General features: G+C 47.2%; 3 protein-coding genes across 3 annotated transcripts; 1 reads left to right on the top strand and 2 right to left on the bottom strand.

Moving 5' to 3' along the window:
* Positions 1 to 393: 393 nt before the first annotated feature.
* Positions 394 to 5,241, bottom strand: LOC128710826 (mitochondrial uncoupling protein 4). The gene is made up of 5 exons (XM_053805679.1): positions 5,211 to 5,241; positions 1,809 to 2,062; positions 1,206 to 1,315; positions 636 to 1,121; positions 394 to 571 (listed from the first exon to the last, which is right to left on the bottom strand). The coding sequence occupies exons 1-5, from the start codon at positions 5,239 to 5,241 to the stop codon at positions 394 to 396; spliced, it is 1,059 nt and encodes a 352-aa protein (XP_053661654.1).
* Positions 5,242 to 7,811: 2,570 nt separating this feature from the next.
* Positions 7,812 to 8,575, bottom strand: LOC128711849 (uncharacterized). The gene is made up of 3 exons (XM_053806735.1): positions 8,257 to 8,575; positions 8,064 to 8,165; positions 7,812 to 7,952 (listed from the first exon to the last, which is right to left on the bottom strand). The coding sequence occupies exons 1-3, from the start codon at positions 8,503 to 8,505 to the stop codon at positions 7,812 to 7,814; spliced, it is 492 nt and encodes a 163-aa protein (XP_053662710.1). The 5' UTR covers positions 8,506 to 8,575.
* A 1,264-nt stretch (positions 8,576 to 9,839) lies between these two features.
* Positions 9,840 to 15,990, top strand: LOC128713758 (zinc finger protein swm). The gene is made up of 2 exons (XM_053808625.1): positions 9,840 to 10,673; positions 12,985 to 15,990. Exons 1-2 carry the CDS (start codon positions 9,840 to 9,842, stop codon positions 15,988 to 15,990), a joined length of 3,840 nt encoding a protein of 1,279 aa, XP_053664600.1.
* Positions 15,991 to 16,276: the final 286 nt, after the last annotated feature.

Here is a 16,276-nt window from a genome sequence, read left to right as displayed (position 1 = left end):
CTGCTTGTGCCGCCTCTCGTAAGGCTTTGCTTTCTACCAAAACTACTCTAAATCACAGTTTCAAATAAGAAAACAGCTGAACAAACATTCACTATTGCTCGAACGTGGTTGAAAGTGTCAGCGAGGAGTTTCGATATGAGGAGCGCGATTTGGCAATTATATTTACAAGACAAAAAAAAAAACAGACACATAGTACAGGGCATGTTGAAAACAATAATGGCGTAAACGGAAATGACACAGGCAAAAGGGAATACGGGGAGGAAAAGAACACAACGCCACTATTCTCGATATTGCTGCGCAAAATGAACTGCTAACGAATTATAAGTGACTTAACAATTAAGATACCTAAGCTTTGTGCACTTTCACTTTTGTTTGAGAACGATGCAACGTAATTCACCAGTATCCGCTAGCACCAAGACTGGCCCGAATCTGCTCAAACGAAAGCCAAAACGTAAGCGACCACGGGGCCATTCGTATCCATACGGGCAGAAAACCCTTGTACAGTGCGAAAAATCCTTCTTTTCCGATAGTTTGCTGCAGACAATCGATCGAACCTTTGTACAGCAGTCCTCTACAATGAAACGAAATTGAGTGTAAAAGAAGTAACGTTTTGGGTCTGCACGTCGTTCGCTTACCGGCCACTCGCATCTGTCGGTTGGTTCATGATGCGCGTCTTCACGACGTCCGCCGGTGTGCCCATGGTGGCCGCCACTAGACCTGCACAGATCGACGACATAATGTGCACCAGATGGCAATCGGGCAGGCCTGTTTTGTGCATAATGAAGTGCTTGACCGTATCGTACGTAGTCAGATCTCCCAGATTAACAAGTGCCGCACGCTGCACATTCGGTACGCTGCCTTTCCACAGTCCAAAGATACCACCGCGGCTAACTATTTCGCGAAAAGCGTGTGCCGCACTGTGTACACGTGGCTCTAGTCCCAGCAGACGCCGTTTACCTTCCATCTGGATGTGTACCTTTACCAGATCAGCCGGTGAAGCGAGCCATTGGGCGAGTGCACCAGCACCGACACCGGACAGGGCAGATTGCCAGAGAGAAAAATGTTCCTTTCCGTTGCGCAGCTTCTTGCGTAGCGCATCGTACGTTACGATGCGAACTCCGCTGAAATGAAGATATGGAGTGAACAGTATTATTTTTGTGGCGCTTAAAGCTTTGCTGAAGAAATATTGGCACCTCTGTTCTTACCTGTACACTAGATGTCGGTACAGAGCGGGTGTGATACCTTGCCACAACTTGAGGGCACCTTCCTCGCGGATGATACCGGTCGCAGTGGCGAACATGCCACGATATTTGAGCTGTAATAGAAATATTTAAAATAAATGGTTTATTAAAATAAATGTAAATTAGTTAATAGTCATCAAAATTAAGAAAATATAATATCTTCTAATGTATATTCCCCGTATTTATGAAAAGTAATGCAGATTTTGCTTGACTATCCTTTGAATGTTTTCTCCGGTATTCAAAACATATCCATTAACGTAATTTATGCAGGTGTCGTTACAGCGCGATTATTGTAAAGCTGCAAATTGACCGAATAAACAAGTGACAAGTGCTCTACATATTAACAGCACCTTTTCGACCTATCAGGCTAACTTTGTACAATACAAGACTATCTCACGCTTCACAAATAGCAAAACAGCAACTACTAACTAATAGGCTGGTAACATAATAGTTATCTCGACTGCCTGTGATTTTACGGTCACTTCATCCTCAACTGTTATGCCCGATAGATTGCGTAGTTAAAGAATGATTAGATAGCGACATTCACACCATCTGGACTGTTAATACCTTCTTGACGGCACCTTCTGCATCGACTGCTGCCGCTTCACCCTGTATCTGGAGGCGTGTTTTGGTCAGATCCAGCGGATAGGTAACCGTTTCGGCGATGCTGGCCGCAAACACCGACACCAGGTAGGTGCACCAGAACGAGTCGGCGTAATGATACTTGACCGGACGCATCTCCGTCCGGCCGGTAGCTGCCGTTTGCTGCATGGTCTCGTCGCCGGTTGTTGTCGCCTCTCCGGAAGCTGGTGCCGTAGTTTCTAAAACAAATCACAAGAAAATAGTTATTAAAAAGTGTTTAAACGAATGAATGAATTCGTATTACATCACATGGGAAGGGAATTCACATACGAAAAAAAGCTTATAGAGTTCAATAACGCCACCACAAGCTTCTGCGACCTTCGCGCTATCGGCACATTATCACAACTGATCGTGAACGTGTCGTGCCTCCCAAAATTGAAAGTCGTAAATTGTTCCACCAAACAAACACACTCACGCCGCAGATGCGTCTACTTACGGCTGGGAAGATTGTATAAGATCCCACAGGAAAGTTCTTAGACCGCGCTTCATCACCAGTGAAGCCTGAGCGATAATAACTGGTTTCGTAGTGTTTGTATGATAAGGAGATTAATGTTTGTTGTTATGATCATTTGCCAATTTTACTCGTCCCACCCTTACAATATAAACCTGTCCTTTGTAGAGCTTTATGACCACACATCAGGGGTCGGCAAAGTCTCCTGCTGCTCGCTTCAAGTTTGCCCAAAATTAAATCACGGAAGGGTTCCGCGGAGAAGTTCTATAACATCGGTAAATAGCTCCGGTATTCACATACGTCTCGGAGATATGGACTTTGTCCAAAGTTGACTATGTTATTGACCTTTTTTGAGACGAAGAGAATACTCAGAAGATACTCAGAAGAAGGGAGTTTTGACCCAGTATGTGTGGGAGGAGCAGCAGCTCAACGCTGCGCTGGTCCGGTGATGTAATGAAAATGACACCGGACGACCCAGCCATTTTAGATGCAAAGTTCTAGAAGACGGTCAGAGCAGTAGTATTAGTGAAATAAACTGCTACTAAGCTTTTTACGTAAACTTATTTGATAATCTTTGTCAACCCCTGCCATAGCTGATAAGGAGCATGATGGAAAGGTGCGTTTTTTTTTGTTAGCGAACACGAGATAAGCACTGTTTGGCAAAACGTTGATACTACACACGGCTTAATACGCAGATTGCTATGAGATAATAATAGTGTATTGGAAGTTGTACCTGTTCGTGCCAGATTGTTCATCGAAGTCGTGAAAGTAACTGACTACGATTGATTATCAGTTGAATGAATCAGGTATTTGATTTTTACTATACGGTAGAAAATGTGTAGGCTTATCAATGATCGAGGGTTTATAAATAACTGCACAGCCTACGGATTCTTGTTACATGTGCAATATATGCTTTTTTTCGTCTAATTCGTTTAATTTTTTGAAGCTAATGACGTAAGTTTGTATTATTACTTTGATCGATCTTCCTTTAATATGTTATCTTACACACAAATAAGGAAATTGAAGGTAACCTTGCACACATTATCTAACGCATTATAAACGAAAGTGCACTGATTTTTTCAACCTACGGTGTATTTGAACAGTCAAAACAAAAGAATTACCCCCTAATACATGCCGTAAAATTTCCTGTCGGTAGTGGCCTCATTTCATGTCGATTTTATTTCATCGATTATCTTATCATTAAAACATGTGCAGGCCGTTGTTAGGTAGCCGTGTTCAGCCACTGCCATTATTTACCGTCAAACCGTTGTGGCCTATTCTGTATGAATTAAAAATTCAAGTTCACCACGACGTCCAGGGTGACCCCAGCCAACCGAATCCACGATTTGGATGACGCAAAAGCCTCTGACACGGCGCTTCTTTCTGTCGCTTCCAATGTTTTGTGTGCGAAAATAATGACGCCGCACATAACAAACACACTTACCACGCCGTTGTCGAGAAGGATGTTCATATAAATGTGCCAAGCATAGCGTATCTTTATTCCACGGATGGTTTATGCGCTACGCCATTATAAATCAGTGTGTCCTTACGAATTGACCTCCCTCTGTCAGGGTACGTTTCGGTGCTGGAAAAAAAGGTGATGGTTGGTGGGCGGTGTTTTTAATCAAAAGAAATTGATATCATTCTATAGAACAGACCCGCAACATTATAGCATGGGATGTGGCCGAAATACCTTTCGGCAGCAGCACACACATCACCAACGCCATGCAAACAGGCACAACGCAATAAGCCAAGCCCTATGATGCTTGTCCTATCGCCAAAAATAAACAATCGCACACCGTGAACCTTCTTCTACCCTGGGGACAGAACCGATGCCTTCCTTCTGACTTCCCAGTGCGAGCGATACATTGCTATATTTTTTTTTGTGGCGCTTCACTCTATAAAGAGGCTTGTTTCGTGCCTATGATGTTCCGGCTTTAATGTGCCTTTTTCTTTTGTTCTATTCGATAAGACAGCTTAAACGGCGTCGTGAACAACAAAGACTGTGTCCTTCATGTTCAATGCATTGAACTTGCAACAGTAAATGCGTGTCTCTTGACGACTTTGTGGGACCCAGACACGACAATGCCGGAAGCCGACAAAATGAAACATAGCGATTGCAATTGAGAGAAAGCGAGTTTTCTACCTTGGGGTAGATCGTGTCTATGATCGTAAATTTGAGAATCACATAAGATCTACCCAGCGACACAGGGGAAAATTCGAACGGAGCAGAACGGCGGTCGGGTGATTTGTTTTGGTTTTAATTTTAGATCCTCAGGAAGGGTTTGAAGATATTCTCTTAGGTAAGCGGATGCACGTGCTAATTTTGAAGGGCAATCTGCCCGGCAAACCCTTAGCAACACACAGCTGATAGCGCGTCCAATGTACGGGAGGAAAATAGACACATTCGATGTACTAGCGCGCGTGTAAACTTGCCAAAGAGTCAAATCCCACTTCCTGGCAGGTCGCACACGATCGTGCGGAACATCCTTGAATATTTGATTCTTGCTTTCTGGGAAGTGTAACACATACGCCAGTATGCGAGTGAGTCACTGGATTTTTCCGCGATGACTCCAACGTCCAAGAGAAGTAACGATTTCCAATCACATTAGCATAATGGTGTTCCGTTTGAAACCAATCCAACTGTACTTTGGCTTTAAGGGGTAGCGAAATCGAAGCAATCGATTAGTTTCATGAATATTACAGTCACTTACTGCAGCAAGTACAATGATTTTGCCAATAGTTTTTGAACGACAAGGCACGGTCGGCAATATTGCAAACACATTCATTGCACTAAAAAAACATAAGGATGTATAGCGTGCTTGAGGAAGGTACGTACAAATTTAAATAAGCCACCGCAACGCCAAGTAACTTACTGCCATTCTCCACAACGTTGGCGACCACCATGTTGCTCGCTGGTTTCTGTGCGTACACCACAAATGGTTCGTTGTGCACTTCCGCTTGCTGGTTACAGCAATTAAATTATCTGAAATCACTTTATATCCGTTTCTGGCCCAGTTTCATCGTGAAGCGTTCGTTACCGTGTGGCGAACTAAGATCGACTACTTCTGGTGGCGCGGCAATACCCAAATGGGGTTTGCCGAGCGGGATGAATAGAACAGCAACTTCGGGCACACTACACACCTACTGCCCTGAATCTAACTTCGCGCGGTACTGGCAACTTTCGTTCGGGATATTGCATCCCGCAAAATCGCACCTAAGCATCTGCTCGTATGCAGAAGAAACTGTCGCGTAAGGGCGCCTGATGACTGCCGGCGACGAACGACTCGTTCACTAAAGAACAACAGCCAACAGTTTCCTTTCGGAGGCGACTGTTCGGGGCAGTCGTTTATAAATAGGCTATCCAATGCCAAAAGTACCGGTGAGGTAAGAAAAAAAAAAACCTTCCGGATGCGCCCAATCGTCTATGCTTGTCGATTGCATTGGTGTTGCACATGTACTGTGTCGGATGCCAACTATTCAATAGAAGGATTTTGTGGGGTTTTAAGCTCCATTTCGTACTAGTAATCCGATATCGTGTGTGGGTGTTTTTTTCGGGTGCATTTTCTCTCCACTTTCCTAAAACTAAATCTAGGTTGTGCATGAGGTATAAGACATAATTTTAAAATGCTTACCACTGGTGCAGTAGAGACTGGTTCGGTGCGATCGTTAAAATGGATTAAAGAGCGGTACGAAAATCCTTCCCACAGGTGCATCCGTTCGTGAACGACACAATACCAGGGGTCGATACAGAACGGAATTGAAACAGATTCCAATCCAGTTGCTACAACTTTACCGTTAGTGCCTTTTTCTTTGGTCAATTTGGTCGCCAATAATCATCTGCAGCTGCGGTGAACGATGCTATCCTTTCATCCTCTATTTCGCCCGGTTCTTCTTCACCCTTAACAGACCAAGCCATCCAACAGTTTGTGCGTTCCGATTTGTACCGATTTGCCGTATCTGATAGGAAAAACGGTGCCGGGACCGAAATACGATGATAGTTTTTGTTTATGTTTTCGTGCTGCGCCAAACAGCCGTGATCGGAATACAACCAAACAACAGAAAGGTGCCGGCTGTCAGGTTGTCATGGAGAATGGCTAGCTGTTTGTGTGTGTATAACGGCGGTTGTGGTAGTGGTGGTATCGTAGTACGTAGTAGAAAGTGCGTGACTACTGCGTTGCATTAACACTGCATTACATAATTCTCTCTATTGCAACGGGCCATTTAATCATGCAGACTGGTGGGTCTCGTATTAGGTCAGCAACCTCTCAGCCCTGCCACGCTCCTGCTGCGTTGGTGATGATGATGATGTATTCAAACGATTACAATACAATGTTGCAATGTGAACGGGAAAGTGAACCTCCAAATAACTATTCGAAGCAATTTGAAAACATTACAGCCTTTGGTCGTGCGAAGGAATGAGGACAAACAGGAAAAAACTTATGTAAACACACATACACACGAACGCCGACAAAACGGGAACCTTTCTACACACGGAACGTTAACACGCGCGGGTTGAAGGGACTTATTTCCACCCTTTAGTAACCTTCTATCAGAAAGCTTTTTCTCAGGTTTATGATAAACACGTACTGTCCGCTAGTGGCCATCGTGGTTTGCCCTTGTGCAACTTTCGCCAATTCGGTCCGCGACGGCACACCGATCGTAGCACTGAACACATTAAACTTTACACTGTCGATAAACCGCACCGTCAAGTGGTGGGGTACACGAAAATGTAAATATACAACCAAAACAGCACAAGTAAATGTTTGGACACTTTGTATAAACGGTGGGTAAGGAACGATGAGCTAGAATTTGCTTCAGTTCGGTTCGAAGCAAAACTGCGACATGTTTCCGCCTTCGCGGACACAACACAAATGACGATAATGGTGAGTGTACGAGCACGGTTCAATGTTTCCCATGTTGTTTCACGCACAGCTGTTTTGTTTCGCCACACCGAAACAACCCAGAACAAGTGGTGAAGCTGTATTATGTTGGGCAGGCAATAGCAGAATGGTTCTGGTTTTGGAAGTGGCTCAAATTAATTTGTAAACTGCTTTGAAAAATGAAATAAAATTAATTTGTTTCCAAACAAACGCATCGCCCAACAAAAACGGTTGTCATAACTGATTTGATCCGGCTGTCAGTTTTGCAAATGTATAGATCTTGGATACGAGAAAGGTTGCTACATATAAGTGGGGACAGAATTGAAAACTATTTTTCCCTTTTCATAAAATTCCTGATTGAATTTTGGGTTCAAACCATATCAAACGCAAGCCGTCCGCAATGCGTTTCATCCAATAATTTCCAAATCGCATATCTTCATGTTTGGTATACATTCCGGCTCAAATGATACACATTAACGACAATTTGTTTAGATCAGTATAACTCCAATCAAGAGAATGCTTTAGCATCGTGCCGTTTCGTTATTTATTATCTACAAACATATCGACCACTGATTTGATGCGATTTGGGAACATTTAGATAGGCGCCTGCTTGAAGCCTCTGGCGGCGTAATCTGCCGGAGTATCGCGCTTCGGGAAGTTAGGATAGCCTGGATCTCCGGGCACCACCGCTTCACGCGAGTGAATCACCCGCCAGCCACCCTTGCGGGTCCAATCCTACAACGAAAACGAGAATAATTAGTTTGTTTGCGAAGTGATGCAGAACGATGGACGACGCACTGTAAACAAAACGTCCATCCGCACCGCAGTTCGATGATCCATACTCACATTCTGGTTATACTTGAAATAGTAGGCAGTCGATAGAACAACGAAAGCACCCAGTGCAATTTTACCCGTCCAGAAACGAACAGCGTGAGCCCATTCAAGACCCTGTCGAGTAAGAAAAGTGTTTGTGCACAATCATTACATAACTCTCAAACACAACCAGCGCACTGGATTCCGTGTTGCTGGCAATACGTACAATAACCGGCGTGAGGACGTTCTGGACCATGTTCAGCGGGGCACGGTATGCACGGCGAATCGGATTGTATCGTTCCTTCCAGTATTCGGGCACGTACTTGGGTTCGTTCGGGGACAGTTGCTGATCCTTCAGCCATTGCGCTCTCCAGGCACGTTCCTCTTTGCTCATGCCCAACAGCCGCTCCCGCTCACGGACCATACGGCCCGTGATGGACATCGGCTTAACGCCCCCAGTTTCGGATGAAGCCATTGCTGGGACGATGAAAATTACCGAACGAGACGGTGCGGAAACAAAATAAACCGCAATCTGCGAAGACTTCTTCGCACGAATATCGTTCCGTGATGAAAGCTGTCAAATTTGGTAGAGGAAAAATAAAACAAAATAAAAAAAAACAACACCATTTCATTTTGACAGCTGCAATGGCCGAAGGACAGGGTGGATGAAAAGAACGTCGATGTTCGAAATGAAAAATAATTATGATGATATTATTTTCCTGCCGATGAATAGACATTTGGTAAAAGAGGGCGGTAAACAAAAGAAAATTGGTAAAAATGGAGGTAAGCTATCTCATCCCGCAAGAAGGCAATAAAAAAAAACATAAAATCAAAATATCTATAATGTCAGAGCGCACTTTTCATGGTCACCGGTATACATACCTTGTGTTCGAATTACCACGCTTGGTCTGTATGTTTACAACCCCTCGAGTTCGGTACAGCTGACGACTGCTGCCTTTGCACAGTTTTCCCTATTGAAAGAGTTTTTTCTTCTGGAAAGTACAGAAAAGCGAAGGCCCAAAATAGAGCAGCTCGATCAAGTGTAGAGCAAATACAGTTCGCTTGCAAATAAGTTGATCGACGGGAGCGTGTGTTCAAAACGATCGCACATCGTTGCGGACTGAGCGTACGGTTGCAGTTTGGAAAATTTGTTTCAGTACGAAAGGCAAAGGAAAAGCTGTACGGTCCACACATCATCATTTCGTTATCTGACACACACACGCGCGCACACGAACCTCAAGGGGGTTCAGGGCACAAGATTTCCCCTGTCATGGCGGCGTATTCGTGAAGCCAGAACAGATTTTCTTTTCAACTTTTGTTACAGAAAACATCCCTCTTCGGTCGTTGGATGCGTGCGAACGTGTGAAGTACTTGCTGCACGACAAGGAAAATTTATAAGTCATTGACTGAGCGGGTGTGGTGACAAGTGGTGTGGAAGCACATAGTCTGTAGGTGGACAACAACACGCGGGACATATTATTACACAATCGACCGAAACAGTGAAGCCATCGTAGCCGTCGTGGTTGTGTTGTAGTCGTGGCCAAAGAAAGGGCGCAAGTTAGTGCACGCGTAGTGTTAATACAGATCACAGATCCAAACGTGCACGTGTATGTGCGTGTGTGTGTTTGTGTGAATCGTGTAGTGACCGTCGACGAAAGTGAAATAGTAACCCCGCAGCTTGAAAGGCAACAACAGCAATCGCGCGCCTCTTTTACTGTTGAGCAAAGCAAAGTAAGCAAGGCGTTAAAGGAGTGTGCTAGTGAGAGGAAGAAGAAAGGTCATCTTAGACACGTTGCTAACTGAGTAGTCATGTACATCAACAATACGGAGGCGCTAAAGATATGGCTGACGGCGGTTCTGGAACCGCTGTGCGATGCGGACCCGGCCGCACTGGCCCGGTACGTGCTCGCCCTGCTAAAGAAGGACAAACCGGAGAAGGATCTGATCGTATCGATGAAGGAGCAGCTGGACGTATTCCTGTCCGAGCAAACGATGCCCTTTCTCGAGCGGTTGTTCAAGATGATCAAGAGCGAGGAATACCTGAAGTGTGCCCCAGCCGCTCCGGCTGCCGGCCCGGTTGTTAGCAATGGTGCTACAGCGACGGCCGCTGTAGCTTCCTCTACCACCAGTGGCAGTGCCAGCACCCAGCAGGGGTCGGTCTCAGCGGCACCCGCCGCAACGTCGCACGCTTCCACCAATCATCAACACGCCGAAGAGGTGACCAGCAGTTCTCGAATGCGGATAAAGCGAGAATTTACGCCACCGTTGCAGGAGTCTGCGACACGTTCCAGTAAAGACGCGCTGTCCAGTTCCGCCACCTCGAACTACACCTCCGGATCATCCTCATCAACGGGAGGAGGAGCGTCAACGGCGGCTAGTGGTGCCACGGTGAGCGGCGGAACTTCCACGTCGGAACGATCCACATCACACCATCATCATCACAGCGAACAGCGCTCGGAAAAGGGTCGTGCCAGCGAAATGACATCCGCCAGCGTTGCGCATAATTCCTCGCCATCCGTCAGCAGCAGTAGTGGTGGTGGAGGGACATCAGCAGGAACGGGCGGTGGTATCACTAACCAAAAGTCCACCTCCACCCACCACCAGCAGCATTCGCCAATCAAAGGTTCCAGCAAGGATGATCATGTAAGTGTGTCTGGTCCTCCCATCGTTAGAAATGTATGCATCGTGACTAACGTGCAGCAAACTGCACGATGCGTGTGAGCAGCAGCAGTATGCGTGTAGATGTACACATTGTATCCACCCTTTCCGGCGCTAGGCCCGACAGAGAGTCCGGGGAGATTGGGATCTCTTGTAGCGCGTGGCACGAGATGAGTTGGGTGCTAAATTTATCCCGCGCGTTCTCGCTGACTATAAATATTATTAACAGCGAATGAAAATGGGTTTGCTTTAGCGCACCCAATAGTCGTGGTAGTAGAACGCATTGCGTATGGTATAAAACTCACGCATCACGTTTCCATGTAGGAGGCAACTGTTAATAATAATACCTTTATTCGATTTCAGTACTGGCCATACATAAGCACGGGAATTGGGGAATAAATTATTTACTGCGATAAAAATAAAATTAAATCTTTTAAGCAGAGTCACGTGAAAAACTGTTCCAATCAAGAATTGACTCTCACAATCATGATAACTGCTCAAGGATCTCAGGACTTCGATAAGAAGGAAGAAATCGCTAAGAATACATGGGTTGTCCCCTTTTCAATTTTACTACCAGAAATAAGATTTTGATTACTGATAACAATTTGGCCAGTCAATTTAGCAGAGTTTGTTGTACTATCCAATTCCGATTATTTGTTTCCCTAACGACACATGAATCCTTGAGAGGTAACGAATCAACGAAAGTTGATAAGGTTCAATCAACGTTAGGATTATATATTACGTTTCTTCGTACAACATTTTTCTATTCACTATGATAACATGTTAGAGGATTAAATAGTTTTTTTTTGAGTGGTATTTGTTGACTATTTGACTGTTAATGATAAAAAAAAAACCATTATTCGGCCCTATTTAATATTCTATTTTACTAAAGTTTATTCCTCCTGTATGGTGCTGGAGCGCTAACAGACCAAACCACGTCAATGGCAAGTGACATTCGACGTGTTACAGAACGTGGCAGATCATGTAACAGCATCCGGACCAGCTTTGAATTGCTCGTGAGCGAAAGGGAATGCGTGTACCCGCGAACGAGAACGGCTATCCTTGACCTCCTTCTCAGTCGATTTGACAATTTTTACACTCCACGCTATGCATAAAACGCTTTTGATTAAGCTATTTGTGTGAATATTGAGAGTGTTTGCGTGAAGGAAGAAAGTGGCGTTGCAGCTTTGGTATACAATTGATTGGTATTTTAAATGACCATACTGGCTGGCGAACCAGTTCAAACGCATTTTCAATATTAGATTGCATTAAAAATTAAATTTGTGTATTACCCACCCGAAAATATGATCACTGTTGTGTGATCAGATCGTGACCAAGCACAGCTCGCCGTGGAGCAGATATGCAAATACGGTCGCACTGTGTTCCGTACGCTAGCGAAAGCAGGATGGAACAAAATAGATGCATTCATCATCATTATGATCAACAACAAAAGCCATTTTCAATTCATCCCCTATCGGGTGTGTGCGTAATTGCCCAGTGCTCGGGCCTGCGACGCATTTGCTATGATGTAGCGGACGTTTTCTAGTGGTTTTGTGTGTGCGTATTGGTTTCCATTAGATTTTTGTAGACTGTTTTGCCTTTTGACGCACTACAGTACGATTATTTGATCTGAATTTTGATCCTTTTTTGAAGTTATGTTGCTTGAGTTGTAGATTGTACTTTTTTATAGGATGTGTACATTTTAATTGCATTATAATTGAATGATTGGGTAATTATCTCGCGGATAATTTGTAAGATAATTTTAAGCACCACCATCACACCGCTTGTACTATTTGAGAGATCTCTTAAACAAACACTCCTTCGGCGTAACATAGCGTTTCGGAAACCCCTGCACACGTACCGATGCAATCATCCTATTTACGTGGGAAGCCATTACTCAGTACGGTCCGATTCTCCCCCCTGGATCGTGTTGATGACTGCGCGCGCACCTCGTTGCTAAACGCAGTCTGAGCGGGCTGGCATACCATACACATCGTGCATGAACTTGTTCAGACCTGCCAAGCATCAGTTGGCCGCTTCTGTGTTACGTATTCCATACGCTGGGGAATCGGTATTTGCGATTAGGGTCTATTTGTTTGATACTGGTGACCATCGGCGGGGTACACATTAGATGCTTATGGGATGTTGGATTAGGGAATGTACAGTTCATTGGCATGACTGATGAAAGCGTCTGTCCCTCGGTGTGTTGCTCATCAAATGTTTACGCTTTATGTGAGATGTGACATTAATAAAAGCACTAATTGAAATCTGTTTTGTTAATTTTCAACACTTCCAGAGCAATAGCAGCAGCAGTACCCGCCGTAGTCGCCGTATGCAGAATCGATCACGCAGCCGGTCCCGGTCCCGTTCGAGATCGTTTGAACGTACGCGTGATACGCGCCGATCGCGCTCCCGCGAGCTACAGCTACGTACGCGAGGTGGAGGCGGAAGTGGTAACGGTGCCAGTGGGAATGACTCCAAATCGGGCGGACGCTCGTATCGCAACAAGTCACCGTTACGCAGCAGCGATTCGTTCCGACGCTACGAGCGAAAGGGGTACGATAGGCGCAACAGCGGCCCGAATGCATCCGGTGGAAGCAACAGCGGAATGACGGGATCGTCGGGCACGAACGTAGCAAGTTCCGGTGGCAGCAGTGGTAATGGCGTTCCCAGTAGTCGCTTACAACGGATCCGCTCGCATTCACGCAGCCGTTCACCGTCCCCGAACTCGGATCGGAGGAAGATTGCCCGATCGATGACGCCGGTCCGACAGGCAGCGGCACGTTCAGCGGCGGCAACCGGTGCGCCGGTGTCCGGTGATACAGCAGCAGCCGTTGCAGCAGCTGCGGTAGATGCGGCGGTTATCAATCCGGCCACTGCGCTGGTTCCTCCAGTTGCGGGCGGTGTACCGATCATTCCTGTCGGAGCTGGTGGAACGGTGGTGCCAACGATTGCGCCTGTACCACCACCATCGGTCGGTTCGCTCGATCGCGTACTGAATGCGACGGCGGGCGAAGGAGGTGCGGCATCGGCCGCTCCGCTCGGTGGAGGTTCTTCCAAGCGACAGCGTTGCCGTGATTTCGACGAAAAGGGTTACTGTATGCGTGGTGAAACGTGTCCCTGGGATCATGGAATCGATCCGGTCGTGCTGGATGGTCTTAGCGATCCTGCCATGATCGCACAAATGCGCGGTACGATTGTGCCCGAGTATAGCCCTGATGCGCCCGAACTGTGGAACAAACCCCCGAACATACCGGGCGGACCGATCGGTGGTGTTCCTGCTATCCGCCCCGGACCGGCACAACGTCTCGGCGGCGGTATTGGAGGTTTTGGACCGCGCGGTGGACCCGTCGGTATGGGACTAACGTTTCGTGGTGTGGCTCCCGTCTTCCCGATGCAGGGTTTCCCAGGCAATCCGATCGGTGCGACACCGTTGCAGCGCGAACTGATCTCCGTGCCGGTGGTGGATGCTAATAAGGGAGGCGATGTGTCCGCCGATCACCGGAACAGCCGTTTCGAGCCGGAAGATGCGGTCGCAGTCGCTGACGGTCCGATGCTGATGGGTGGTGGCGGTAAGCGCAAAATGGCCATGAACAATCGGCACGGTCCGCGCGTGCTTGGTGGTGGCCATGGTGGTGTGGGCGGTCCCGGAGGACCTGGCTCGATGCTAATGAACCCGCAGCACAACTGTTCGCTGGAGCTGCGTAAAATACCGCGCGGTTTGAACGAGATTTCGCATTTGAACGATCACTTTTCGAAGTTTGGCAAGATCACCAACATTCAGATACGGTACGATAACGACCCGGAGGCGGCTATTGTAACGTTTACGTCGCATGCGGAAGCGAACGTGGCGTACCGAAGCACCGAGGCGGTGCTGAACAATCGCTTTATCAAAGTGTTTTGGCATATACCGCCAGCTGGCGGTGAGCAGCCCGCCATTACCGCACCGGCCAAGACGGAGCATTCACTGCGAAGATCGTACCCGAATCAGTATAGCATCAACAACAACCTTAGCACGGCCGGCGCAACCGGTACGACACAAACGGGTCCAACCGTTGCAGGTGGTAAAACGCTACAGGCGAAAGACGACGCAAACAGTACCCCGGTGGTGGCGAACGGCAATGAGAATCTCGCACCGCAGCAGCAAATCGTGGGTGGTGGTCCGAAAGGGCACGGTAACAGTGCCACGAAGTACATCAGCCCTGCCTCGGGGGCGCCGCTGGCGGGTGGTGGTCCCGCGGCCAACAAGATTTCCCGTGCGCAGAATGAAATGTTACGCAAGCGGCAGGAACAGTTCAACAAGGGCATTAACGAGCGCAAAGTCATTCTGATGGACGGATACCTGAAAGAGCAACGGAAGCTGCTCGAGCTGATCGTAACGTACGAGGTGAGCGATCCGCGTCGGCCACAGCTGAAGGAATCGCTCGACGAGCTGCAGATAAAGATTAACAATCTGCGCAAAGAGATTCAGCAGGACCAGCAGCTGTTCAAGGCCAACTCGGTAAGGGTCCCAACCCACGGTCCGAAACATAAGACGAAAGCGCAGCACGAACGCGAGCAGCTGGATGCGGAGTTGGAGCAGATTGCGCAGGAACAGCGTACGTTCCGCGCACCAGACGGTCCTCCAGCAGCGCCAGCACCTGGTCAAAAGCCGTACGGTGGTGGTTCGCGCAAAGGTGCTGGATCGGTCGTGAGGGTAGCACCGCCCGGTTCGACCAGCGTCGATCGAAGGCCGACGACCATCCTGATAACCGGGTTCGTCGAGGAGGAGGCAGAAACCTTGCTGGATCATTTCAAGCAGTTCGGTGAGGTAACGAAACATCAGCTGGACAAGGTGGAACCATCGTTAACGATTAGTTTCAGCACGAGGCCGGTAGCGGAGAAGGCGTTGGCCCGTGGTAAGCAGTTTAACAAGAAGCTGCTATCGATAGTTTGGCAGACAACGGCGGCAGTCGCACCGACAACACCGGCCGGAGCGTCGGCACCGAATGCTGTGGCAGCAACGCCCGCCGACACTGGCAAGGATGAGGGAAATCATCCGCTCGTTCATTCTAGCAGCGGTGGTAGCGATGGTGATAACGTAGATGATGCCCTGACGTCCACGAAGCTCTTGGACATTGATGAATCGAGCGACGGTGCGGATCGGATGGTGCTAATTGGGAGCGGTGGCGTCGGTACCGACATCAACTCATCCTCGATAGAGACTCTGAACGAGACGGACGAGCTGATCGAGATGCCGCACATGGTGGAGGAGGAGGAAGACGATGACGACATGGAGGGTGAACGTTCCTGGCGCCGTTAGTAAGCCAATGTAGGGGCATGTCTTCTGATTTAATGTTTTCTCTTTTGGCGCATAGCCTTCGCCATTGCGGCCGCCGGATCAGCGAATGGGGACAGGCGGGGTTAGGAGTTTTGTTTGTTGGTTTTTTTAAAATAGGAATTAGCGGAACGTGTGCATGTGTGTGTATGTGTGGTTGTGTGAAGCTTTTGTTTTCTAAATGCTGAAAATTCATTACATTTCAATCAACCCCCGGCTCGTTCGAATCGATTCCGATTGATTGAAACGTTCTCTTGTTATAATACTATTT

This window comes from Anopheles marshallii, chromosome 3 (assembly GCF_943734725.1).
Source record: "Anopheles marshallii chromosome 3, idAnoMarsDA_429_01, whole genome shotgun sequence".
Taxonomy (NCBI): domain Eukaryota; kingdom Metazoa; phylum Arthropoda; class Insecta; order Diptera; family Culicidae; genus Anopheles; species Anopheles marshallii.
This window is presented reverse-complemented; position numbering and strand designations above follow the sequence as displayed.